The sequence below is a fragment of the Rousettus aegyptiacus genome, unplaced genomic scaffold (assembly GCF_014176215.1).
Source record: "Rousettus aegyptiacus isolate mRouAeg1 unplaced genomic scaffold, mRouAeg1.p scaffold_m13_p_15, whole genome shotgun sequence".
Classification (NCBI taxonomy): Eukaryota; Metazoa; Chordata; class Mammalia; order Chiroptera; family Pteropodidae; genus Rousettus; species Rousettus aegyptiacus.
The window spans coordinates 8,545,559-8,573,500 of record NW_023416290.1 but is presented as its reverse complement, the minus strand read 5'-3'; the positions used below and the strand labels follow the sequence as shown (position 1 = coordinate 8,573,500).

At 46.9% G+C, this 27,942-nt stretch overlaps 1 protein-coding gene across 11 annotated transcripts in view; it reads right to left on the bottom strand.

Moving 5' to 3' along the window:
• The window catches only part of NCOA2 (nuclear receptor coactivator 2), a 245,448-nt gene that overhangs the window by 34,908 nt on the left and 182,598 nt on the right, over positions 1-27,942 (bottom strand). For all 11 annotated transcript variants that reach the window (XM_016152949.2, XM_016152948.2, XM_036232798.1 and 8 more), the window contains 7 exons: positions 16,900-17,003; positions 13,330-13,507; positions 10,169-10,357; positions 7,739-7,840; positions 7,304-7,447; positions 5,801-5,948; positions 2,979-4,236 (listed from right to left, as the gene is read on the bottom strand). In XM_016152949.2, coding sequence (XP_016008435.2) covers positions 2,979-4,236; positions 5,801-5,948; positions 7,304-7,447; positions 7,739-7,840; positions 10,169-10,357; positions 13,330-13,507; positions 16,900-17,003 — 2,123 coding nt within the window. The remainder of the gene's footprint in view (positions 1-2,978; positions 4,237-5,800; positions 5,949-7,303; positions 7,448-7,738; positions 7,841-10,168; positions 10,358-13,329; positions 13,508-16,899; positions 17,004-27,942) is intronic.

Below are 27,942 nucleotides of genomic sequence, written 5' to 3'. Positions count from 1 at the left end.
ACATTTGCTTAATATAAAATTATTGAAAGGCGGCAGTATAATTTACCACATTTGGAGGTAAATATTACCAGTATAAGATACGGTTTCGCCTTTCTGATGGAGCCAAATAACAAGAAATTCTTTTTAGACTATTTCTAAACCCTTATCATAAGTAGCCCAGTAGCAATAGAAAGAACGTAAGAATCATCTGATTGGGATGGACAGGTTCCGCTGTGCAAATAAGTCTGTAACTTAAAAGCTGGTACACATATCGGAAATTTTGCCGTCGTTGTTTCCTGTTGGTTATGAAATGCCATAGAACAAATGTTGTTTAAATACTCTACCCAGTGAAGAATGCTATTTTAGGTATAATAGTGCCATCGAAATACTTCCTGTCCTTAATAAGTTAGAGACAGGTTAAACGCACACTGGTTAATGGCTTTTTTTCTGAGTCGAAACATCGAGACAGCTAACCGGGCACTTAAAGCTTGCCAACAGTTCATCTTACTAAATAAAAAACGTGGATTCCCTTGAAATCAAAGTGAAGCCTTCAATAAGTGCGCACGGCAGTTAATAGGAGATACAATTAATCCGCGCCCAGGGTAGTGAGGGGGAGCGGGGAGAAAGAGCCACTGTTCTTAAAGCCCGCCACTCTGACTTTGATCTAAATTTAGGTAATGCATACTTCCTGTGGTAACTTTTCTTTTCAAGTTTCAATGTTTTTGATGTTAAAATTGCTCTTAAGCAGTATTTTTCGGTGGGGTTTTAAATGGGAGTGGATGGAGGGTGAGAGACAGGCTGGGTTTAATTAGGGAAGAGCACTGTATGCGTGCCTGCGGACACTTCTTTTGGGTCCACCCGAATGCTAACCAACTTGTGCCGGTTGCCCTCTGCGCGTTACGGGCCCTAGGAGGGACGATTTTGATTAGAAAACTGTTTCTCCTAAGAAAACAATTAGAGACTGCAAGTGACTCAAGGACTTTTTAAGAAACGACTTTTTTTGGGGGGGTCAGTTTCTTGCCTGAAGTTAGTGTAATCATACATCTAAATACAGAAATGCCGCACAGTGTCCCCTTCCCTGGCCCTCTCAGTCCCCTGGGCCTCGGGCCTGGGATAGAAGCAAACTGTGTTTACGGAGGGAGGGGCCAACCACTTCGCCACGAAACTAAGACACTAACGTGGACCTCATGAGTCACCACCTTGCCCTCCGGCGGGTGTCAAGGGACCTGAGCGATGCTATTGGTGCCTGTCGCTCTGGGCTGCCATTAGCTCTGTGGAGTCTAATTCAGTAAACAAAGCTCGAAAGAGTAAGACATTGACAGTCGTCCACCTGGTTTTACACTACACTGCACCCAAGATATTGCTGTTAACTTCGTGCCGAGCCCTCAGTTTCCGCCGTCTAATGATTTCACAGCGCTACTGAACAGCCGTTACAGAATGCTGCACTGACATCTACGTCTAAGGATTAACCATCGAAGATGTTTATGTACTTAGGCTATTTCTCTTACAAAGGGCACAAAGTCTTGAAAATCATATCTGCCTTATAGGAATGTAGCAGCTGTCAAGACATCACAGTGAAAGAAATAAAGGAAGCTAAGTGCTCGCTCAGGACCAGGGGCAAGGCCCAGCTCTGAGAGCACGTGTGGCCTTGGTTTTCCTGACTGCGGCTGTCACTCCCAGACCGGCCTCAGGGTCAGCCTCTGCTGACTCAGCGGAGTTCAAGGCTACAGCGAGGGGTGCTCCTCTCTTTCCTCCCCATCCACACCTAGTCCCTGAAGACAGTGACACATGCATTATCCACTTACGAAGCAAATTTCAAGGACAAATTAGTGAACCATTTTAAGCAGATATTCAGCTTTTCTCTTCTTAACCGATCGTGACTTAAAGAAGCTCAGGGCGGAGCTCAGGGATCAGAGAACTGGCAGTGTGGGGTGACTTCTTGGTTCACTGACCCTGCCAGTCACCGGCTCCTCAGGAAACACCTTCTGCCAAGCCATGTGTCAGCAATAATTCATTTTTTTAAATAAAGAAAATACTAAATGGTTTACTTTTTTTCCTTGTAACGTCATTATTTCCTTAAGAGTGTCATCTAGAATGATTCTGAGTATCACTTGAGCCGTCCTGGATTTTCCCAGGGAATTAAATCTTCGGATAAGGACAGAGCTGCTACGAGCGATCACTTCAGCTCCGTGTTTGTACGTGATGCCTCAGAAACAGTGACACCAGGTCAAACGTTACCTTTCCTTTCTTCCTTTCCATTTCCTCTTAAACGCTTTTTATATCGATGGTCTAAGAAATTCTTTAGCACGAATCAAGAGTTTTGGTTGAGAATGAGAGGTACAATGATCTCCACTGGGTTTGAAAACCAGTCAAACTCTGATCTTAAAAAGAGAGAACAGGGAAATATGAAATAATTTAAGTAAGCCTGTCCTGACAGAGCCCATTTTCGAGGAAGCGGTCATCTCCGACTCGGGCATCTTCGATGAACAGGGGTCAAACTCCAGCTGGCCGACAGGCCGAATCTGGCCCACCACCTGTTTGTGCATAGGCCATGAGCTAAGAATGGATTTAAATTTATGATGATAATAATAATAATAACAACAACAACGACAACGACAAAGAGTATCTGTGACACACGAAAACTGTGTAAGATGTGCACACAGCAGTGCCTGCGAGCGGTCTGCGCAAGAGGCGGCATGCTTGCTTCCACCGTGTCTGGCTGTGGTCACACTCCAGTGGCAGAGACTCTACGGCCTGCTAAGCCTAAAATAGTTATCACTTGGCCCTTTACAAAGAAAAAAAAAAAGGCAGCCGACCTTTCCCATAATTATGTCACTCTTTATAGACAGAGTATTTAGAACACGCTTCCGTGAGAATGAACTCGTTTCAAAAGAGAAGACTTACTTTCATCCAGTCACCTGAGGCCTCCGAATGCCTGTGGAGACAATCTTTGATGGATACGGGTCAGCGTGCTTGGGGGAACACATTACAAAACTTACCTGGTCACTGGGCTCAAAGCTCATCTCCTCCTTCTCAGTTTTCATAGCTATTAATTTTGTGTTACTGGCAGGGTCCGTCTTACTGTCCAGTCGCTCAAGTTTGGGGGTTATTTCCGGTAAACCGATATCTTTAGTATCATCTTTATCTAGCAAATAGCGAAGTAGTGCATTCTCTTTCTTCTTGGGGCTCACTGGCTCTTGTTTGACATTCACTTCCGAACCAGGAGCTGTGCTGCTGGCCTCCTGGCTCAGCTCCTTGCCCGTGGCTTCCGCGGTTAGCTTAGCCAAGTCCACAGGGGAACTGCTGTCCTGCAGGAGTCTGTGCAAAATCTTATGCTTCTCCTTGAGCGAGGTCCCGTGTGTCGACCCGGACCCAGACACGCTACCTGCGGAGTCCTTGTGTGTGTCTGACAGAGAGCTGGGTAAGGGCGAAGGCTCCATCTGGTCGGGTTTGGTGGTCAACAGCTGTAGGAGCTTGGTCTGTCCTTTGCTGTCGTGCAGCCGATTCTGTCCGTCGGATCGCTCGCTGCTCACGCCCGGGGCGACGCTGGAATCGTTCGTTTCCTTTTGTTCCCCAGGATGGCAGCTGCTCTCTGTCTGTCCATTTGTACCTTCGGATGGCTCCCCATAAAGTCCAAAACAGTCTTTGGAGTCCAAGCTCCCCATCTTGCTGAGTGGGGGGGGATTCATATTCACTGGGGAGTTTTGCAAATTGCCCATTTTTAGGTCCGGCGAAGCCAACGACGACCCTAGTGAAACCCCGTGCCCCTCGCTGAGGGCCTGAAGTGCATTGAGGGAGCTGTTGGTGTAGCTATGGCTATTTCCTGTGCTGCTGCAGACTCCCACGGGGGAATGCAAGCTTCCTGCAGGGGAAAACTGGCTGGGCGGGATTCGGGGGCTCCCGGCCAGGCCGGGGCTCACGCGGTGCCGCGGCGACAGCATGGAGCTGGGCTGCCCCGGGTTCACGCCAGGACTGCCCTGCGAGGGGCTGTTCATTCTGAGTGCATAGTTGCTGCCCTGAGGAGCGGCGGCCTGCATGCCCGTCACGTGGTTCAGCCCCCCAGAACCACCGAACCTGCCCATGGGCATGCCCATTTGCTCCTTTGGGCCATTTATGGGAAAATTTATATTGCTACCGAGGGTCACGTCCTGACTGCACATGGCCTGGTGGGCGGGGCTGCCAGAGCTCATTGGATTCAGCGGCTTCCCCATCGCCTGTCCAGTCAGATCCGGATTCATTACACACACGTTCTGCTCTCTGTATAACGAGAAAGGAAATATAAGATAAAAGGGACAACATTTAACAAGTTGTTATTAATTTAAAAAAATGAAATGGCCTCTTTTCTTTAAAAGAACAGGCTACACTTAAAGGCAAGATAATACTTTGATGAAACGTTCTGCAATTACGGACAAGACTGAACATGTTTAGTTTGGGACCGAGAGGGATGTTTTTCAGTCAACTCATTAAGATGTCTGCGGTTTTACAGACGGGGTGTGTTTAAGTTTGACTACCGCCATATCGAAAATGTAGTTATCAGACAAGACATTAGAGGGGCTCCAATTTCTCATTAAATGGCATATTCTCATGAATAACCGAGAGCTTGGACCGACTAAAAGGAACGACTCGGCCGTCCTCACTTATCCGTCGGAGAGTCACATGTGTGAGCCGGAGACGCACTGTGCACTGCTTGGCTCAAGGCGAACAGCACACTTGGGAGAAAACACTTGCCCCTCACCATCAGCAACTCTGTAAGTTCTAGAGCCAAGAGTTACCTGAACCGCTTAGAATTACATCACTTTCACAGGTTCCCTGTCTGGGTCCCCCTGCAAGTCAAAGCGAGAGCCTCCAGAACAGAGAGCATGGGAGGGGACTTCGGCGACCTTAGGTTGTGACCTGATTCCCCAACTCGTAGACAACTCCAATCCACTCCCAAACCAAGGCCTGAAAGCAGGTTTTCGGAGCGAGACGGTTTTCCAAGCCCTACGAGCTGCAAGTCACAGCCTTGGCGGCCACTCGTGAGTTACCAAATGAGTTCACAACCCACGAACTGCTACACATCAGCTTTCAGTCAGGGGCTGAAATGTGGCACATCTGTAATCACTTTCAAATTGTTTCAGTTTGAGGTCAGAATTATTAACAGTTGGCAATCTGGGCTGCCTGATTCTTTTATTCCAAAATAAGAAAGTAAGTAATTGGGAAATGTAATAAAAGGGGACTCTTGATCCAGAGCCACTTTAAATATCTTCTGATAGTACCTCATAAAGTTTTATATAGCACATATAAATATTTATATAACCTAAAATGTAATCGTTTCCCTAAATTTGTGCTCTAAAACGATATAGTTCAGTTTTCTTTACGTTCGTTTCTTATGGAAATGTTTATCGCCCTTCAATTTAAAGTCTAATGTCAAGAATGAGAATAAAAATCTATAATATTCCTTCTAAAAGTACATATATTTGAAAGTTCTAGATTTAAACACATAGGAGCAGAAATCACGTGAGTGGCTTCAATATCCCTGCCCAGCTGCGTCACCACTGGACACCGGTCAAGTTCCCTTTTCTGATATGACAGTCGTGACAAAGTTAGTGCCAGCCGGTGCTCGTCCAGCTGGATTCTAAAATGCACTAATGCTCAGGCTGAAATTCAAAGTATAGCCTTTCTTAGCCCATGGCCAACGGTTAATAGCAATTTGATTTTATATTTCACAGCCTGAGGTTGATCAACAGAGAAGTCTAACCAATCTGAAAAGCTCGGGGATGACCGGGCGCTTTCGCGAAACGCCCCTTAACGCGGGAAGGTGACGCCCGAGGACTGGGCTTACCTGTGAAGCATGTGCAGAGATATGACGAGCTGCGGCTCGTTAGTCGTCTGAGAGCGGATGAGCTTGCTCTTCGTCTGGGCAGCGACGAGCGTGCCGTCGGACAAGGAGAAGCGGTAGATCTGACTGAACGCCAAGCCCTGTCTCAGCACTGCGGCAGGCAAGGGGACAGGGCGCACGTCAGGACAAGACGGCAGCGGCAGTAACGGATTTCATTCAGCCTAGTATTTCCTGACCCGCGGTTAAAGGCAGTTCTAAGTAGCATTTCATGATGTTACGACATCATACATTTTTAAAAGTACACTTACTTTTCACTCAAATACCAATCAACTCTATGTATTGTTTTTTAAATGAAGCTTAGACCTTCAATTGATATTCTTTTTAAAATCTTCAGTACCATGGCAAAACAGGGTAAACAATTTATCACCTCAAAACGAGTTTTACGATGATTTAAACTGTTAGAAAATAATGCATAAATATGATACCTTTAAAGTGTATAATTTGCCTTTAATTTCCTTTCAAACTAATACAAATATCACAATAAAATTTATGACAGTAAATATATTCCCCAAATATTCATCTCGAAGTTATGTGCTGTTCAATCCATCATCTTGCACTACTATTACCCAATTCTGTTTCTCAGTGTGTAAGAAGCATTATTTCTGTGGTTAGGACAACAGGAAGTAAACGATAAACAATCGGAAGAATCTTTCCAGAGCAAAAAAGGATAAACAAAAAACTGAAACAATAAAAGTGCAAATCTTAGTGACACAGACTTGGTCTAACGTCTGGATAAGGAACCAGGTGCTTCCATTTTCAAGACAACAGCGGATCAATGAGGTTAAGATAATTTCTCTTAAAATAAAACGTCACGATTTGTCTTTTAAAACAATCGTATTTTAAAACTGTGAAATACTACATATTAAAAAAGGACATTTAGGTTCAGAAAAAAAGCAGCCATATAATTTAGTTAGCTCTTCCACCACTTTAAGAAGACTAGCATGCTTTTCCCACGTAATCCTCAGCACAAATTTTGTGGGTTGAATAGCGAGCTCCAAAGTGACCAAGCACACCCGCCTTTCCACAACAATGGGGGGAGAGAGATGGTGTGAGTGGGGGGACAGACAGACACACAGACACAGAGATGGAGGGACAGACACACACACAGAGATGGAGGGACAGACAGACAGACACACAGAGATGAGGGACAGACAGACAGACACACAGAGATGGAGGGATAGACGCACACAGGCCCGCAGCACGTATTATTTGCTGGCAAACTGCCACACGCTTCTGCCTACAGCTTCTCCTATGGAATCTCCCTTCAGACGGCGGCCTCTCCCGGGCGGGGCCCGGCAAGCACTCGCCACCACGAAGGGTGCCCAGGCCCGAGGCCCCGAGGCCCCGAGGCGGACCTTCGGGGATCACCGTTTCGGAGAGAGCTCTCCGCAGGAGGCCGTAACTTTGCACGCCGACCTCGAGAAAAATGCCCCGGGCGATGCTCACCCTCGTGGTGATGCCTCTTGGCGTAGGACACCGACTCGCCCTCGTGCTGCGCATGGAACTTCTGGATGCACCTGCGCACCAGGTCCTCCCAGCCCGGCTTCATCGCCGCCCGCATGGTGCTCGTGTCCAGCGACGTGATCTTGCCTGCGGGAGAGCCGCGAGCGTCAGCCCGGCATGCGGAGCCCGTGCTTGCGCAAGTGCTTAAAACATAAAACCACGTGCGTTGGGAACAGGCAGCAAGAGTACGTGGACCGAACGGGCAGACGGCGAAAATGAGCGTCCCCCGCCGTCCTGCCCCCCGCTGCTCGGCGCCGCTGCCCCCGGCAGCAGCCGCCGTGCCGGCTTCTTGGAGGTTCCTGAGCATACTCCTCGCGTTTAGAAATCTGTAGGTATTCGGGAATGCTTTCTCCGGCCCTCTTTGGAAAGAACATTTACCTTGGAGGTCTTGGCGAGTAGTAAAACTCTCTGACGAGGGAAGAACTGGTCTTTCCTTCATGGGGACTCTTCTCGCCACACAAATCAAGCAGGACTGCAAATCTTCAATCACAGACATTCGTGGTTACTACATTAGGCATTTTTAGTGATTCAAACGAACTCAAGTGTATTCATGACAGCACAGCCTTGTAAATCAATAACGAAGGCAGTGACACAAGCTAGGCACCTCTGCCTTCCCCTGACCTCGTTCTCCCCCCCCAGTGACGTGGGCAGCAGCAGGGTCGGGGCGGGGCGTGTGCTGAGCAGGATGAGCCGGGGGAGCTGGGCATACACCGCGGAAGCCACACGATGCGTGATAGGAGTCTGTCTGCCGCAGAAGCGTTAGTCAGCAACCCGAAGCCCTCTTCCCAATGATGGAAGGGAATGCAATGCTTTCTTATTAAACGGCTGAATTCATAATGAAGTCCAAAAATGATGTAAACCAAAATCTGACAGTCTGCTTTGCCAAGGGTTTACTTCTTGAGTTTCAGCTTCACCATGATATAGGAAAACTAGATAAACCTTCTACCAAACTATGTAAATATCCCTACAATGGCAATATGCAATATAAAATAAAGAATATAAACTAAATTTGAGAAAGAATTTCTTTAAATCTATCCAGTAATACCAGGTATGTTGCAAAAGTGTATGTAATTCTCATCCTCCACATAATAAAGGCTAAATTTTTAAGCACTCACTATGGGGCAGACATCTTTCTAGCTGTGCTTAGCAGGAAAAAACCAAAACACGACATTTTAGTAACTTGCCCAACGTCGCACAAAACTCTGGTGACGCAGGATTTGAACCTGAGCACCGCGTGGCTCAGAATTCCCACTCCCAGGCTCTCCTGGATTCTGCTAACCTCCAGAATCGGATTATAGATGTCCCCAACTGTTTCACTATACAGCACCAAAACTAAAATTAGCTCTGCTACATCTTTTTTATACTGCTTTAGAATATTATCATGGATGGATGAATTAGCAGCACTTTCTGTTGCAAAAAAGGGAATAAAATCACTTGACATTCCATACCTACGTGAAAACTTAATTTTGAAAAACTATGTATCATCTATGACAGCTCTGTTACTTCCTTTCCAATAAAATTTAAATTAAAAATTACCTACGTAGATTTAAAAAGGATTAAATAACTAGTGTTTAATGCCAATCATGATTCAGGCAGAGTCACGTAACCCTTATTACCTCCTGACACCGCTACTGGGGACTTCGTTCAGAGAGCTCCAGGGGCTGGCCTGCCTGAGCACGAGGCCCACGATGCGTCCAGGGGCTGGCCTGCCCGAGCACGAGGCCCACGACGCTTCCACCTGCGGGGGCTCTTCGGCAGTCCCCCGTCTGCCGCGCATACAGGACGCCCTCTTCAGCACTGTCTCACACGTGACGGGGAGCGACGCTCGGCTATGACCGGCTGGCTTGGAGGGTGCGGGGGGTGTGTGTGTGTGTGCGCATCTCTTTAAGGGGAGGAGCCTAAGAGCTTATAGTCTGAAACCCCCTCCATTCCCTATTCCCATCTTCAGCAGCGTTCTAGGACACCACACTGCGGACCCGGCATCCACGGATAAATTACATGGAAGCCGTTGATTGCTTAAGAGTACAGTCGACCCCGAACAACATGGGTTTGAACTGCACAAGCTCAACTTACACGTGAATATTTTTTCGATAAATACGTACAGTACTGTACATTTATTTTTTCTTTCTTACAATTTTCGTATCCTTTTCTCTAGCATACTGTACTGCAAGAATACTGTATATAATACATATAACATACAAAATATGTGTTAACTGACTTTATGTTATTGATAATGCTTCCAGTCAACAGCAAGCTGTTAGTAGTCAAGTTCTGGGAAGTCAAAAGTTACGTGCGGATTGTCGACTGACTGCACAGGGGTCAGCGCCCCTAACCCCCGGGCTGTTCGAGGGTCAGGTGCCTGTGAAAAACGATGCTTGTACTGGTGCGTTTCTCCAAGGCTCTGGCTCACAGGAACTTAAGACTCCAAGAAGGTCAGCCACTAACGGAGCTGCTCTGATGGCCAGCAGCCTCGCGTGGCGGTTTAAGTATACATTTAATAGAACAGAAAATTCGGTCTCCCAACTGCACTGCCGACATTTCCAATGCTCAGCAGCCAGATGCAGCTACGGCCACTGGCCCCCGCACCGGACGCGGGACGCGCGGGACGCTGCCGTCCACGCAGGGCGCTCTGCTGGGCAACGCTGTTTTAAAGACTCGACACCCTAGCTTATCACAAGAAAACGTTAAGTAGGTGAAAAGAACTGAAAACTTTTCTTTGTGCGGCCACGAATTTTAGGTTAAGTGTGAACGAAGGAGCTTGAGAATGAACACACAGAGATGCAGAAGACCCCCGCGGTTCTGCCCTACCTTCTCCTTCTTCTTTGATGGACTTTGGTTGAGAGACCGCAAAGCACTGCATAGTTTCGTACTTCTGATGTGCTTCCTGGTGATCATGACCTTCCTCTTCTGAATCCGGGAAAGGTTTCACCAGCATCCGGCAGTTGAACGTATGGCTGTTCCGCCTCGGAGGCTCACCAGACCAAGATCCCCCGTTCACTGAGCAAGGCAAAAGCAGCCCAAAGTTATAAAGACACGAACGCCAGACTCACCACTGCCAAATTATCAGAATGAGATAGAGAACATATGGTTATTTTATTTTTATATAGTGTTTATACTTTACTTAGTAATTTCACAATCTAGAGGGGGAAATTTGTTGGGTTAATGTTTCAACAACTTGGGAAAATTATTTGGATTTTCAAAATGTCTTTCACTCTTCGCTCTGACTCCTCTTCAAGTTCAGCCATCATTTGTTACTAGAATACTACAGTTCTCTATTTTTGGGTTTTCCTAACTTTGATTTCTTAGAAATTTAGTTCAATCTACTCACGTTCCTGTTTTAGATGTTACCCCCTTCTCAAAAATCTGTAAGTGGCACCAACTGTAGCATGCATTAAATTCTTCAAAAGGATTTAAACATGACGGAGTCAGGAGTATGAAGGCCATTCAGACTGATAAAGCGAAATCTCACCAACCAGCCCCATCTCCAGCTAACCAGGCCCTTCCCGCTGGCCGGCACAGGCCCCGCCCCGCCCTTCTCCACACCCAGCCCCTGCTCCGACCACGCCGGCTACAGCTGCTTCCATTTCCCCCGGCCAAATGGACTCTTGCTCTGACAGGGCTGAGACCCTCTATATATTTAACCAAGTGCTGTGAGCACGCGGGTCTTTCTTTTCTAAAAGAAAGGAAAGGTCTTTCTTACGGGTCTTGCTTTTCTAAAGTTTTACAAAAAATTTAGTGTATATTCTGCAATGTGGCTGTTGCTGAATGAATCTATTGTAGTCTTTTTCGTTTCGTGCATATTTCCTCCATAAGACTGGAAAATCCTTGAGGGTTTATGGCTAATGTCATTTGTTTCTTTTCAAGTGAAAACTGCTTCACATCTCTTCTATTTTAGTATTAACACTTAGAAGTGCGTATATTAAATCAAGAAAGAGATAATGTAAGAGAGGAAAGACATCCTTTTTTTGTTGTTTTCGAAAATAAATTAGAGAAATAAAACAATGACTAGTTTTGAGAATTAAAGGGTATTTATCCCCAGGTCAAATTCCTCATTCTACGGAGGAGAAAGCTGACATCCAAAGGAATGCTCAACTGCTAAACGAGGGAATCGGAAGCAACCCCGATTCTCATTTCGGTCTTCGTTTCTTTACTGTTCGTCATGTTATCTAAAAAATACTAGGACCGGTAGGGCAACGAAAGAGGGGACCAAAAAAACAGGCCAGTCATCAGATAAGCAAATGTACTCTCAAAAGCCACTAGTTAGAGAGCACTTAATGGAACACCTAGGTGTTCTAGTAAGCGCAATGCAAGCCCACAACCACTGGGCTGCAGAGGAATAAAGAAGGAAACACGCCCTAGAGAGAAAAAAGAAACGAGTTAACTGCAATGAAGGGTTTTAGAATAACACGAGGAGCCAGAGGTGACTTTGCCCGTCTGTGCAGACTTCGGGAAAGTTTATGTCACCACCAGGCTCACAGGCTTTAGCGGTCCCCAATCTTTTTGACCTCAGGGATTGGTGCTTCTGTGAGAATCTAACACCTGATCTGATGGTCTGAGGCGGTGATGCCAGCGCTGGGGAGCGGCTGCAGATACAGAGGACACATTGCTTGCTCGCCCGCCGCTCACCCCCTGCTGTGGGGCCCGGTTCCTAAGGACCGGTACCACCAGTCTGCAGCCCAGAGGATGGGGACCCCTGACACAGGGTAATCAAAGGAAAAACAGTTCTCGTCAACTCAGGTTAGTTAAGTACTTTGAAAATATAAAAAAGTACAATATAAAGTAAGGCGAAGAGCTCCTTGGCCAAGTGAATTAATACTATTGAATTAATAAGCATAGGTCCTTTGAGGACGTCATGAAATTACTGTGAAGGGATTTAAAAATATTAGTTGCCTGAAATAAGAACTCTCGTTTTCTTGTTCACTTACTAGAGAATACAAGAGCTGACTCACACAGGCGTCCACAGCCTGTGCTACTGTGGCGGCCACTCTGAACGAAGGGTCACGTCGAGGAAAGGTCAGGTAGGAGGGAATTTGAAAGGACCTTTTCCTATTCACTGTGGCAGCAATAAGACCAGCTAACATAAACAGTCTTGGAAAAGAACAGAAACGCTTGCTAATTCAGGACTTGACCTTATTCTTTACTAAAATATGCACTTCCTTTTTTTTTTTTTGTAATCAGTGAAGATGTTCTTAGCATCATCAGTTTAAGTGAGAAATTAAAAAAAGAACTACTTGGTGAGTGGGAGCAGCCAGACTCCAGTCCAGGGCGGCAGCTAAGGTGGGCCGACGCTGTGAATCGCTTGCTTTAAAATACGGCTCTAAAGGGTCACGGGCGCTTTTGGACAGCGCCTGTGACGTGCGGCGAAGCAGCCAGGGACCTGAGGCGGCGAGGGGGCAGCGCCCGAGGAGGGCACGGGCAGAGCCGCCGAGGATGCCGTGAAGCCACGCGGGGCTGCTGGGCCGGGAGCATGCGAGCCCTGACACCCAGTCGCCCCCGAACATTTCGTGTTTAGACTGCCGTACGCACCCATATGCACACGTTTTCCACAAATTGGACTCAAAATGAGTTGAGCCGCAAACTTTTCCTGACCTTCTGCTTAGCAGACGGTCATGGAGAAAAAGGACAGGACAGAGTCGGCTGGCACTGGATACAGTGGAAGGCGATCTGGTCCCTTCTTAAAAGGCAGCAAAACAAACTACACGAAAATAGTTGACAAGAATTACTTTCTATCTGAATTACTTTCATGTACGTTAAAAATAAGATTAAAACTATCATTCGGCCAAGATCCGTATCTGCGGATATCCTTTCTCCATGACTTCTAAGCTTAAATATCAACACAAGCATCTCTATATCCCCAGCTGACATAGCACAGTTCTGTTTCACCCTCTCAGACCAGGATGACGTGTGCACTGCGGGGTGGGGGTGGGGGGAATGGGTGGAGAAGGGAGACCCAGCAGACAAGCCTTTACCTATGGACTTTGGCAGCAGGTTTTTGACAAATTCAGTGTGGTCCCCAACATGCAGGATGCTATACACACTTTTGTTCATCAGCTCCTCTTGGTTATACCTTAGGTACTGTGTCACATTCTCTGAAACAAACACAACGTTGCCTTCCAGGTTCACTACAAAGAAGAACCCATCCAGGGCCTAGGGGAAAAAGCACAAATTGCGTTAGAAAGGATACAACGTAGAACCACACGCAGCTGTTAAGAAGGGACGATCCCCTTAATGGAAGCACAATTCACGCGTGGATGGGAAAGTGATCTCTCGCTCTTTCCCTTGTTTTTGGAACAATGAACACATTTTCTCTTAGTGAAATTACTCCATCTTAGTAAACAGAGAGGGCCTAGATCAGGGTTTCTCGTCACAGACTGAATGACAAACACTAACGCTGTTAACGTATCAGGGGATAAGTATTGCCAAAAAGTGCACAGGCATTTATCTGTACTTTCCAAATGAGGCTGAGGCGCTCGACCGGACCAAGGGTGGCCTGACGTCACTGACCCAGTCCAAAGCAATGCTGTGAAGTTTCCTGTGTGATATAGCGGGCAGAAAGGTCACGATAATCTCCTCTCGGTTTCAGGATGAACACCAAGAACCCCCTAAACCCCTCATTTTACTGCCTTTAAAGCTGCCTGGGTTTAAATGAGAAGAATCACAGATGACCGCAGACCTTTGAAGAAACCTCAGTCCTTTACCAATTGGTGCACGTGGCGGGAAGGGCCTGGGAAGCGTCTCTGATATGCCCAACTGGTCTTCATTGGGACCTCAGGCTTAGACGTGGTCAGCACGGCCCTGAGACTTGAGGTTTCAAAGGGGGCTCGAGGCCTTGGTTTATGACGGCGACAACTGGAAAGTTAATAACTGCGCCCTCGGATCGGCCTTGTTCTCCGGACTGCTAAGATTCCAGTGCCTAAGTCACCTGGGCAGCAGGAGCACTCTCCGGGCTGCAGTGGGTACACGCCCCCCTCTTCCCTGCCATTCTCAGCTAGATTAGGGAAGGAGGTGCAGACTCTAGGATCATTTCCGAAATAAAGAACAAGAGCTACTGAGCATGTTTACTGGGCCTTAAACACGCTGTGTCATGTTAATATCTACAACTCCGGAAGGAACTTACGGAGGAGGAAGAAACCGAGGCTCTAACAGGCTAAGTGATTTGCCTAAGCTCTTGCTATTTTCATCACAAAATTAAGTGCACTCTCAAATGAGAACTGACCGTAAGGCACTAGTGAAAAGCTCTGCCACCCTCCCCCAACCCCCCTACCCCCTCAAAAACAAATCTACCACCACCTGAGTTTAAGTTTTTCTTAAATACTTCCTCGGGTTTTCCCTATGGTATAAACAATATACTGGGCAAAGCAAGACTCTGTGTTACATATTAATGGCTTTTGGTAGTCGCTTGGCACTAACCCTTGAAAACCTCGTGTGAGCGTGTGTACAAACCTGTGTGTCTGTGAGGGAGACAGGAAGTCAGTCAGCTGACTAGTTATGTAGCAAGTGTCCTTTTAAGCTCACTGCTTTAGGTACACATTCAACAGGGACTTTCATAATTATGTTATCACATACAGTTCACTTCTGAAAGAGCACGCAGCTCCCTGCTGCTTTTGTACCCTGGTAAAAAAGACTGATTTGTGGCATAATATAACTGAAAGATGAAACTGTTTCATCTTATAAAACTGTGTTTTTTTTAAAGCTCACTATGATACGCTCTGATGAAAAAAGCTGACATTTGGTTTTGTTGCCTAGCGACCACTATGCCATGGTGTCAGCATGAGTGTGCATCTATGCCTAGGAACTGCTCAACGAGAACACGTTTCCTCTGTTTAAATTACTGGACGTAAACAGAGATAAAGATTCAAATCCAAACCTTAAGTCACTAGATGCAAGCGTTACGTCTCTAACGTGTTTAGCACCGAAGTCCTGCTACTCGGGGACTTGCCCTCGACGCACTGAATCCTCAGAAGACTATTTCGAGACAGCATAATGTTGGTGTGATTTTATGAGATAAGGCCCACTGACATCTAGCGACCTGATTTCTACAGTTAATGAACTTGCTCTCAGAGAGGGTCTGAGTCACCACCCTGTGGTTACTCTAAGTATTTCCTTTTAGAAGCCCCAAAAGTCTTCCCAGGGTTTTCCACCCGACGTAAATTCCCACTGCCCGCTGCACCGACACAACGAATAAACACGGAAAAATGAAAGTTTCCTAATTGTAACAATCTAGATTTGTATAATTTTCAAATCGATTGTTTGTAATTCAATTTTTTTCCCCCCACAGGAAGTTATCTACTTTCTTTCTTCTAATTCTAAATAGTCTGTCTACCCAGTGAAGTTTTCGTATCTGCTTCTCAGAACCGAGAGGGAAAAAGCGCTCGCTCCTTGGCCTTCCGCTGCCTGTTGACTCTGGAAAATCAGGTTAAGTGTGTTTTTGCTTTTTCCTTGAAAATTGTAATTGGATGTTTTCAAGCCAGTGATTCCAGAGAAATAAGTAAGAGTCAACATGGGCTGTCTAGTCTTCTGGCAGCAGAATTCATTCCAGGAATGAATGCTGTCATTTCTAAACACAAAGCCTGGGTCAGACAATCTTTACATTTTTTTCTGTGTCCCCTCTACCTTCCAATTATATGGCAGATTTTCACAGAATTAAATTTTCTAAAAATAAAAATCATCTAATGAACCAACTGAAAAAAAATAGAGGGGCAACTGTTGGTTATCTTTGCTCTAAAAATCCGAGCTTGCGGCCACGCGGCACTTCTCACGCTCGTCATGTCATTAGCAAAATAAACGATCCTGAGAACTGACAGAATTTATGTCTCAAGGCTCCTCTGCTTCTTGTTTTATACCCACTGACATTCCCCCCCCTCCTTACCAAGCCTACATCTTGAATTTTAATCCTGAAATAGGTACAGCAAAGCACTTGGTGTTTAACACAGGTTAATAAAGTAGGAAAGCTGGGCCTACAAGTTCTAGACAGCAATGTGGTCATAAAACCTCCTTAAGTTAATAAAGAACAGGCAGTTAAGGCCAGACATTACACTTGCGATGCTGATCTTAGAAGTTCTGCCTATCGCTTCAATTTTTGTCTTTATGAGATAAATAAACTAGTTTGAAGCTGCATAAATAAAAAGCATAAACCACTTTTTGGTCCTCGAATTGTAATTTGTATATATAGGCATATGTATATGGTATTTATAAAACCTAAGAATTTTGTGAGAATTTCAAACTAAAATATAGCACAGAATTTAACAGGATTTGTGAACATGATTTCCAAAATGAATGCTCGAATGGCAGTGAAAGCCTGGCCATTGATGTTCTAACCTCGTTAACTTCATTCTACCTTACTCATTTGGAATGTACATGTGCTGGAATCAGGAGCCAGAAGCTAGATACACCTGAATCAACTCAAGAGGCAAGCAGTGCTCCAGTCTCAGAGTGAAAATCATTTGTGGGTTAGCCTTACGTTACGTTCACCTGAAAACGAATTTAATAACGTGACGGTCAACAACACTGAAAAAGACGGAGCAGGGTGAGGGTCCTACCTCGAGCATCATGGGCCCCAGCGCGTCCTTGTCGATGACGCCCTGCCCTGTGGACGACACGTCCGACTTCTGCACTTCGTCCACGTTGGCGGCCGCTGCCTTCTCTGCAACAAGCGTGAGAGAGAGTTAAACGGCAGTGCTGCTTCCAGGGCGAAGCGGCATGGGAACATCTTTATCATAACGATGTCTAACATCTCTGGCGGGATCAGGTGCGGCTATAAGGAGGGAGAGGGCACCCCCACGGCCACGGGACGGGCCGGGCCGCGGGGAGCGGGAGCCGAAACCTCATCTTCTCACCTCCGGAACTGTGGCTCAGGTCCCCTCTCAGGCTGCTGATAAAATGAGATTAGTGGTTTTACGCTGGTCCCTGACAAGCAGTTTTTTTCTAGATTATGAAACCGCTAGATACTATGGCGCGATTAGTTTCCACTCGAGAGAGTCCCCAAACTAGGAGAATGGAGGGTCTGCGGCTTGGAACTCGTCGCATAGTCAGAGACACGTCTGCACACATTCGAAGAAGCAACAGAAAGGGGCCCCGCCCTGCCCCCCTGCCCCCACGCGACACCCTAACGGCCGCCTGACTGCTGCACTGTCCCACCTCTAGTCACAGCCACACGTGAAGTCTCTGTCTTGCCGAAGGTGCTTAACGATTTAAGGCGGAGGGGAGAGGCACCCTCCAGGCACCCACAGAACTTCACTGGCTGTCCTTTGACCTGGTGTAAAAACTATGTGCTCCCGGATGGAAACGTGCGAGGCAGCTCTCAGGCCCCCCAAGGCCTGGGAAAACATTCATTCCATCATGGAAAACCATCGCAGAAGAAATAGATGCATGTTCGTCTATTCAAGTAAACTAGTGGTTTCAAGAATACCAAAACAAGTGTAAAGCCGATCAGATACATATGGACAACTCGCTAGAAAGCAGCACAGAAACAGTGTGCCAATTACATGTACCTGAACAAATTACATCCTTGTTTACACTACAATCACTGCAAGTAAAAGCAAATGAAGACAACCACAGATCAACTTATTACGCAGAATCGACCTGCTTTCACGATCTAGGTATATTTCCTTTTTTTTTTTTTAAAGGATTTTGTACGGTATTTTGAAAACCCTTAAAGCTTTATTTGTACTTGAGAACATAAACAGTAATCGGGAAAATTATGCATCTTTCACATCTTGCCACTCCCAGGATGGAGTGCTCCCTCACGCATCTCTGCCGGTGACAAGGGGCGATGACCTGTGTCGTTCGAGTCTGAGCTCAGACGCGAAGTGAGGGTATGAGTCAGAACAAGTAACTTCGGTGTCTGCAGGGCGCAGTGCCCGCCTCCCGCATGCACACGATGACAGGAGTTAATGGACGGGTGATATGTAAGCCACACTTCAAACGCTGCAAAGTAGTCAACAAACGTATTGTATAGTTAGCAGATCTGTAGTTATTAGTTCCTCGGTACTGACTTCCAAACGCAGCGATTTCTTCGCAGAGCTGTCTCCACACTGTCCCTGCCTCTTTCGGTTACGCTGCTGTATTCCTGACTCGTCTTCTTAGAGCTAAATCACTGTGGCCAGCTACAAACCGAGGAACGGCTCGTCCGCTGGCCTCTGTAATGCCATACTGTGTGTATTCGATCGTCCTCATTTCGTTTTTGTTTTCTTTCTTGCTGCCTTTCCTAGCTCAGTCTTCGCGGTCAGGTCCCTTAACACGTGTCCTATCTGCAGGCTTAGCCTCAGCCCAATTCCTTGGCCTCAGCCGAGGCGACAAACACCTCAGGCTCTCCAGGAAATTACATGATGTTCGACATTACATGGCACATGACGCTCCTACTCATCTCCATTTCCCTAGAACTTTTTTTTGCTGCAAAACATACCCCAAATAAATGCGTGCGGGGGCACGGATTTTCTTTTCTTTCACAGCTTACTTGGGAAGGTTGCAGGTTTCTCTGCAGTTGCTGCTCGCTCTCCTACCCGGCGAGTTCAGGGATGGGACTGGACTGTCGCCCGCTGCACGCGGTCCCTGCGCCTCCTGCAGCGATCACCCCTCCGTCCAGCGTCTCCCTGCTCTAGACTCGCCCTGCCCGCCAGCCGCTCAGCGTTCACCTTGGTCACCACCGAACTGTCAGGGCATCACGGTGTTTGTGTCCGAGTCGCCCTGATTTTACTTCATGGACCGTCAGTGCAAGGGTGGTGAGGCTGGCTGTCTGGACCACGGAGCGGCTGGGAGGTGCCTCCCGGGAAAGCGAAGGTGAGGATGGAGCAGCGCCGTGGGGCGGAGGGAGAGGCCGCACTCGGCACAGCGCTGTGGGGCGGAGGGAGAGGCCGCACTCGGCACAGTGCCGTGGGGCGGAGGGAGAGGCCGCACTCGGAGCAGCGCCGTGGGGCCGAGGGAGAGGCCGCACTCGGAGCAGCGCCGTGGGGCGGAGGGAGAGGCCGCACTCGCGCAACTTTATTACGACAGCTCGACTTTATTGCTATTTTTGTTAATCTCTTACTGTGCCTAATTTATAAATTAAACTCTATCATAGGTACACATGTACAGGAGATAACGTAGCATATATGGAGTTTCGTATAATGCAGTTTTAGGCAACCACGGGGGGTCTTGGAACATATCCCCCGCGGATAAGGGGGGACTGCTGGAATTTCGCAGGCCTGTATTTCAGAGGGCCCAGCAGGCTTCGTACCTAAAGATCCCCGAGCTTCGCTAATACCAAATCTCAAAAACCCACATAACGGAGAGTATAGATTTATGTGGTGCTACTGCATTTCCATGCATTGTCGTCCTTGACGCGTGGCAGGCACACCGGGCTCTCATCACTAACCTCTCTCAGCAGCAGCGGTGACTCTCGGACTGGAGCGGCACACTCGAGAAGGCCTCCCCACAGAGCAGAGTCCGCAGACTGAAAAGGCCTTTGCCTGAGATTTGGATCCATTTTCCTGGGAAGGCACCCTACTCTCCCACTTCCTGCAGGGAGAACCTCGGTCCGTGAAACAGGACACCGTCCCCACCAGAAGGTGAGTTTCATGAAAGGGCGACTCTGTCCGTATCCTCGATGGCTAGCAGTGTCTTAGGAGCCTGCATTTGGTGGCTGCCTGGCGCTTAATCCCCGAAGTGCAGAAGCAACTGGCATCGAGGAGGGGTGGGGAAAGGGGCTGGCTTCCCCCTCGGGGCCCGCCGGCCCTCCAGGGCGCAGGGGGAGGGAGGCACCAGGTGGGTGGGGCCCTTAACACGGAGGAGGGGGTCCCGAGGAGACCCCCATCTTCGATCGCGGACCACCTCGTCGCGCCTTGGTGAGTTTCAGGGCATCTCACGTTCTCCTTGGGTCCTACGTTCTCCTACCCGTTCACTGTCACGACGGGTGGTCTTACTGTTTTTAAAGAACGGACTTAATTTAGGGTTCAGGCTGGGGGAGCGTGAGACGTGAAGCGACAGCTGCTCGCCCTGAAGGCAAGGCTGCCCCTCCTGCTGACCGCTAGAGAGCATCGGGCCACTTGTCACACAGGCGTCCGATATCACAACAGCAATGAACTGTTTCTTCCTGTGGGATCTGTAATAACGTCAGGTTTCTGGATAAAGTAAATACGAAATAACATTTGTGACAATCTATCTCCTAGTCCCTTACAGACAATCAATATGTCATATGGGATGTTTACATTTTGAGGATCTGATCATCATTCTGAAGACCCCAAAGTTTCCTAAATTCATCCATTAATATTTTGCGGAATTTCAAAACTCAAACTTACAGAACCCAATCATGAAGGTCCCTAAACACTGACAAATTTTCATGCTAGGGTACTTTAAATATTCTAACGTGTAGACACAGAATTTTAGACTTCAATCAGAAAATATGCAGAATGAAGATCAAACCTGCATAGCATTTCCTTTTGTTTTTAGCTATCTAAGATATAACTTAGGTTAAGAGCCTAAAATCTGGAGTAGGAGATAGATCATTTAGATTTGACAAAACATGTGTTTGGGCTCTACTGGAAAGCCTGGATAAAAATAATTACCGTAAAAAATTATTTACAATAATAAAACGTCATTTTTTCCTCCTTATAATATTCAAATGATCAATCTTTAAAAGGAGGAAAGCAGCAGCTAACGAGACGGCCCCGAGAGCGAGCGGCCACCATGAGGAAAGGAGGCCACGACCGGCAGCACTGGCGTGGACAGGCGGCCCCCACCCCGCGGTGCCCACCCGCGTCTGGGTGTCTCGCCGCATGAGCGGTGCGAACGGAGGGAAGGAGCCTCGCCGGCTGGGAGATTCCACGCAGCCAGGAGGGCAAAACAACTACGTTCGGACCAAAAGAGCACAATTTAGGGCTGAACTGTGAGAAACTTGTTTAAGTTCCCAGAGTAAAGAAAAATGGTTGGACGCGGCTGGAAATACCCACACACGCCGTAACTGAGTTAGACTCTGCAGGAAACACAAGGAGACGGCAAGCGCGACAGCCCGACAGGAGCCTGGTGGGCACGAGTTCTGGCCTCTGGCTCCGAGGACGCCTCAGCCTGGCCCGCGAAGGCCGACGGTACCGGACACCGGCCGAGAGCGTCTGAGCCGGAGCCCGAGGAACCCCCGACTGCGAATGGAAGCAACAAAAACGTACACAGACCGATTTAAAGTTTTCTTAAAACAGGTGATTTGGGGCGGGGGGCAACTTTGAATGAGTGTATTGATTTTTTGCGAGAACTCTGAAAAATGTTGCAATATGCACACAAATATTATTCATATATATTAAGAGAATGGGAAATTTTCACTACTCAGATTGTAAACAAATGAGAAGCAAAGGGTAAAGAATTCAGGGCTTTTCACTCCTGTCCTCACTAAATGTTTGGTTATAGCATTTTCCAGCTAATTTGTCATCTATTATTCCATTCTTTATTAAATTTGTGCTTTGACCATTTTTTCAATATGAAAAAGGAAAAAATCAATAATATGAAGTGATAGAAAACACCCAGAAATTTGGTTTTATTGATGTGATTAAAATCTAAATTAAATTGGCCATGAATTTATGTTATTTGGGTATTTTTCATGAAGTAATTACGGCCTCCATTCAGTGCTCAGTTAAGCCTTGATAGGAGGAAGAACAGGGCTCTTTCAAAATATGTTATTACGTTAACCGGACATGGTATCTTGATGGAGCATTTCAGTAATGCGTATGCTATTTTTATGTACCAGATATAAATAAGTTTAAATCATTAAATGTATTTATACTTATGTAAGTACAGCACTACTAGGCTAAAACACACTTTAATATTTTTAAATTAGGCAGTTCTCTCAGCGGTCACAAATTATATTTACTTTTCTATATTTTGTATCCATTAACTATAAAAATATATTCTATTACAAAAATATCCTTCAGTAAACTCAATGGTAAAAAGATTGCCCTAGAGTTTCATATGACCAAACCCTTACGAAATCTCATTATTACAGATGGAACTCTTAAACTGGAGAGAGGATAAAATTTAATTTTCAGAGCCTACCAGAAGATTTCCCCTCCACGACTTCCACTTCCTACTACACTTTCACCATCACTCTTTTTAGATAAAAAATATGACCTAACAGATAATAAAAATAATAGTTCTATCCTTCCCTTCCTCAATCCTCAAAAGATAAAAATATCCTAAGAAGCCATGGTCTTTTTAGTAGCACACTCTTACAAACGCGAAGCCCCGATCAGAGGGACTGTCCCCAAGAATGCCTCTGCATTGTCTCTCCAGGTGCCCCGGCCCTCCTCCATCTGCCTGCACTCCAGAAATCCAATACCAATTAATCAGATCTCCAGTTTCAAAGCAAGGAACAAAACCCCCATATCTCTTTAGGGACCATGTTGGGATGAGCCACACCGCACCCTGGAGAAAACCCATTAATGTTATATTCCATATGCTTTTCTTCATAAGCGATGAATATTCGTATGTTCTTGCAGAACAAAAGGAAAGGTGAATAGGGAAACACTCGATCTCTGGAAATAGAAATGATTTAAAAATACAAGGGAAAGCGGGTGTTTTCGAGAAGCTGGATGGAGCCGCTCTCTATCACCGACAGCGACAAGCACACATTTGAAAGTAAAATGTAAGTTTTCTGGTGAGGACAGCAACAAACCAGAAACTCGTTCCAGCAAAACAAACAAACAAACAAACAAACAAACAAACAAACAAACAAAATAACCTCTCTCTTTAAAAAAGTACAATTAGCTATTTTCTAATTAACAAGTAGTATATATATATTTTTAAGACCTTTACATGTTCTTCAAAGATGATATTTATTAATTCTGGGCGACTTATTGAATCTTGTAATGGCAGGAAGTCTTGTCTATTTGTTTATGAGGCAGCGGAGCTGACGGCACACTCGGGGGGCCTTTCCCCGGAACAGAGTCCAGTCTCCTCACGGGGAGGCAGCTGTGGCTCTGGGGACCTCACTGCAGCAGCTGCAGCGGCAAACCGCCACCGGTGACTTCGAATCGCAAGCACTGCTGACTGCGTGAGAGGCACAGGGCGACGGAGCCATTGCAGAGGAGGGGTCGCCGCCGTTTCTCGTTTCTTTTTAATCATCTGAAGAGGCCATGGAAAACCTGTGGCTATTAGTCTATGTGTAAAAGGTCAGGATTAAAAAAATATTACTAAAAATACGCCAGCCAAAAGATAACCCACAGGGTATTCACATATTTATAGAAAAAATTTCACAGTGCCCGTGTTCAGATCTCTCCGCCATGTAAAGCCAAGTAAGAGTTTAAAAGTTGCGTTGATGTTTGGTCAAGCATGAGGACAGTCGCTCTTACTGAAGCAGTATAATTATTAAAAGTATTAGGATCTGACACTTTGTGCGGGTTTTATAATTCCACTGTTGCGAATGAGTGAGATCACTCATGCAGAAATCCATCAATTCTTCAGTAGACTCACGCCCAACACAAGTCCCATCACCTCCACAACAAATTTTAAGGTTCTAGTGGGATCATACCCACAATTTCCCTCTTTCCTTGTGCCTAAGAGCGGGGTGACTTCAGGTGAAATGACTGTCACGCCTGGCAGTGGCGAGACCCATGCAGAGCGCAGAAGTCACTGAAACAATGACAGACGGTTTCTGGCCAAGCGCTAGAGATTAAACATTGCAGGAAGAGTTATGTAGCATCTCAAAGGTTCTGGAAGGTAGAACCAGAGAATTATGCATCTGCACCCAACTAAAATTAGAAAAGCTGCCATATGGCTCCGCGAAGCCAGCAGCACATTCTCATTCATTAGGAAGCATTCTGCTCACATAAAAACACGAGGCCCTTCCTGTGCTCTCCAAATGTGTTTATCTTTTCAACATTAATGCACTATATATCATCGAGCCGCTGAAATCTCCTGCCGTGCATATTAAAAACGCGCAGCTGCACTTTCTTTAGTAGTGGGAGGGACCTGAACGCCGAGTCGCCTGCCTCTCCCTCTGACACCGAGCGTCCTGTTCACATGCCATGGTTTCCCTCTGGCGTGAAGACATTGCAAGCCGAACCCATCTCCGGGCCACCGCAACCCCGCCCCCTAGCCCCACCCCATCCATGGTAAGGCATGGCTGCCTAAACAGAACCCACAGTCATGCTACAGGCCTGAAATTAATTCAATTAACATTAATGTACGACACTTATCAAAAGAAGAGTGACCGGAACAGACTCCAGGTCTAACTGGCTAGAAGATGCTTCTGTTTGCCAGGAGCCTCTGTCATTAAATCTATCACTGACATGATTTGTATTTAGCACCCCACTTCGCATGTTACCTATCAATGTTCAATGCATTGCTAGGAAAATAGTGGCTAATCTTTCATATCAAGCCATGTGAGTATATAATAATGTGTATGAAATCTTTTACTTAGGTATGAAAACTGCTTACTTAGAGTTACTTCTATTCCATTGGGCTCTGCCAGCTAAGGCTTCAGGAGTTATCTGAATAAGGAAATGGAGGAATTGTAATTTGTTTAGAAGGCTATACGGTGAGATTGAAACTAAATGAAGGAAGGAAATAAACAAACAAACAAATAAATAAATAAAAGTCAATGGCTGTGAAAGAAATGAGAAGTGAGGCGAAGTTCTAATTCAGCAGTAATTCAGAATATTTCAGAGCAGCCTCTCAAAAGACCAAACTATAAAAATGTTTTATTTCCTTCAAATACACATGTTACCTCAAGCAAGGCCAAGAAAATTACACAGGAAGAGCTCTTAATAAAGTTTCGGATAAATTGGTTACAATTTGGAAATTATATAAAAGTTGTTTCTAAAATCCTTCAAAAGACTTTGGGCTGAGTAGTGTACAGATTTTATCTCCAAAATCATCATTCTGATGAGTGGCATAGCAAACTCCGTCTCTCAGCATTCCTATCTTACACTTCAGCAATATGTATTACTTATCTCCCCAAATGCGTCGCACTGTTTCCGGGTTTCCAGCACTTTCTCCGACTGTGCCATCCGCGCAGATGCCCCTTCCACAGGTCATCCATGTCTGAGGACCCGTCCCTGTTCCAGAGGCTCATCGGCACCGAGCTGGGCGCCCCCATTTCCACACCACCCCTTGCCGGTCCCCTCACCGCGGCGTTTTGAAATGACCGGCCTGTTTTCACGCCTGCCCCTTGCACTGCGTTGCTGGCTCCCTGGCTCTGAGAGCGGTCTCTTTACTCACTGCCTGGCACGTGGTGGGTGCTCACTGTTTAATGCTGAGCAGTTCTACGGCCGGGGCTACAGCTCAGCGGAGCCGGGATCTGAAGGTCCAGACGCCGCTTCAGAGGAACATGTGCTGAAGAGCTTCACTGCATACTTAACCTAACGGAGACAAAGCTTAAGAGTGATTTTTGGAGTCACAGTATCAGGTAGAAAAGGGATGAGAAAGAAAAAAGGTCAGGCCATGTGTGCTACGGGCATCAGGATAGTCCCTGCAGGGGTCAGGCCAGTGGGGATGGCATTTGGGGGAAGAAAATCACCAACACTTTTCTACATCTGAGAGATGAAAAACAGAAACAGACTAACTTTGTTAATTCAGATTATCATCTAGGAAGTTACAACCTGCTTCATAAAAAAAAAAAATGAATAGTTTTGTCATCATGAGAGGTTTTTTTTTTTTATTTTTTAAATCAGATTCTGGGATTTTCCCAGCCACTCTTGGCTCCAGGAAGAGTCCTACAAACCGCCCACTTGCCCGGGGACCCCGTATGAAAGGCGGCTCATGCTGCTTCATGAGACTTCTTGACCCTCACACACGGCCGGCAGGGAGGAGCCCCAGTCTCCAAGGGCAAGGTCACTGCCTGAGCCGGCAGAGCCACCTAGGAAGTGAGACCAGGCCAGGGGCAGGGCTGACGTCCCGGGAGGGGCCGGCAAGGTGCTCGTCTATTCAACTTCATACGCCCAGTGACTAGACTAACAAACACAAAGCTCACCGCCATACAGATGTCGGAGAAAAGTGAGGAAGAGGAGGATGGGCTGAGCGGTGGGGAGGAAGGAAGGGAAGGCGGGCTGGTTCCTTTCCCTGCCGTGACCCCTTCTGGCCAACCCTGCCACGAACGCCCACTCCCTCCGGAGCACTCACAGGGCCTCGATCTGAAGCCACCACTTCACCTTCGTGGTGGACGTGCACAGGGACGCGTCCGAGGAGGAGGCTGAAAACCAGCCTCGGACCGACCGCCGCCTCTCCCCTGGGGCCCCTGTTCCATGCCCAGGCGTCCTCTGTGCACCCGCTTCCTTTTCCCGGACGTGCGTCTCGCTTCCTGACTCGTTCTGTGTTCGACTCGTCTAACTTTCCCCTCCTCGTGTATTTCTCCCATCTGGATATCTTCTCCTTCTAGTTTTAGCTCTACAGACACGGGACCTGACGCCTGCGCCTCCCAGAGAGGTCGCTACGGCCAGCCGCACCGATGCCCTGTGCCACCCCGTGACCCTAGCGAATCCACACAGAGGCTAAAATTCCGGTCTCATTTCGCCAACGGCCATCGATTCCCCAGTCTCTCACCGCTGGCCTTTGCTCGAGCAATCATGGGAGGACCTCGTGAGCATGCTTTTCAAAAAGCAGGGGTTCCCAATTTAAAGCACCTAATAGAACTGATAATAGAACGTAGAATCGTCCAATTCAGAGATCTGAAACATTAAATTGTGCTAAATCATGTCATCCTAGTAGAGAAAGCAAAGCATTGGTAACGAGGCACGAAGCCTGTACGAATGTGTGCGGTGCCCTGGCTCTGGGCGACCACGAAAGGCAGGGCTCGGAGCGGCTGGAATCCACGAGAACAAGGAGGTGGCTGTGAGGCGAGCACAGCGTCCAAAGCGAGAGCTCTCTGTGGACAGGCGCCAGAGCACACCAGGTCACGCAGTACTACTCCCGCGGTCGTGGGGCACGTGGAGGCCCATCTATGCGGAAAGACCCCAGAAATTCTTAAAACGTGCAACCACCAAAGTTTCCTATAGTAGCTAAAATCTCTAGATCAACTCAGCAGGTTTATAACTAAGACATACATAAAACTGGGTGATTCCTACGTGAATGTTTAAGAAGGCAAAAAAGGGAGCGCTGGTCTGGCCCATCTTGGGCGCGTCCATCACGGCCACTGCCCGGGACCCCGAAGCCACTGCTGGCTGTTCATTAAAACTATGTACGGGAATGAGGCTGACAGTTAAATAAAATATACATTGACACTACACAAATATGAAACCTAAAAAATTTTATGTGTTTCTCCCATAGAAATCCGGCTGGGTAAAGGAACACAGGGTCGTGCTCCAGGACGGAGTGAGAAGTGGAGACTTGGGCCTACGGAGAGCTTCACCGTCAGAGCTCGAGATTTTTTTTGCTCAAACAGAATTTTTGTGGGAGAAACTACACAAAGCACCATTTTTATATCACATAGAAACGGTTTAGACTGTTCCATTCAAATGCTTAAAACAGTTTGGATCTGAACTCACGTTTTTACGTATTAAAGTGTGGGTCTTGACGAGCCTGGGCTGCATCGAGGCGGCACAGGGCTGACCACGCAGGGCGCGGTGCAGGGCGCGCAGAGCGGCCGTGGATGACTCACCTTCCGCACCAAGACCGCCAGGGGCCCT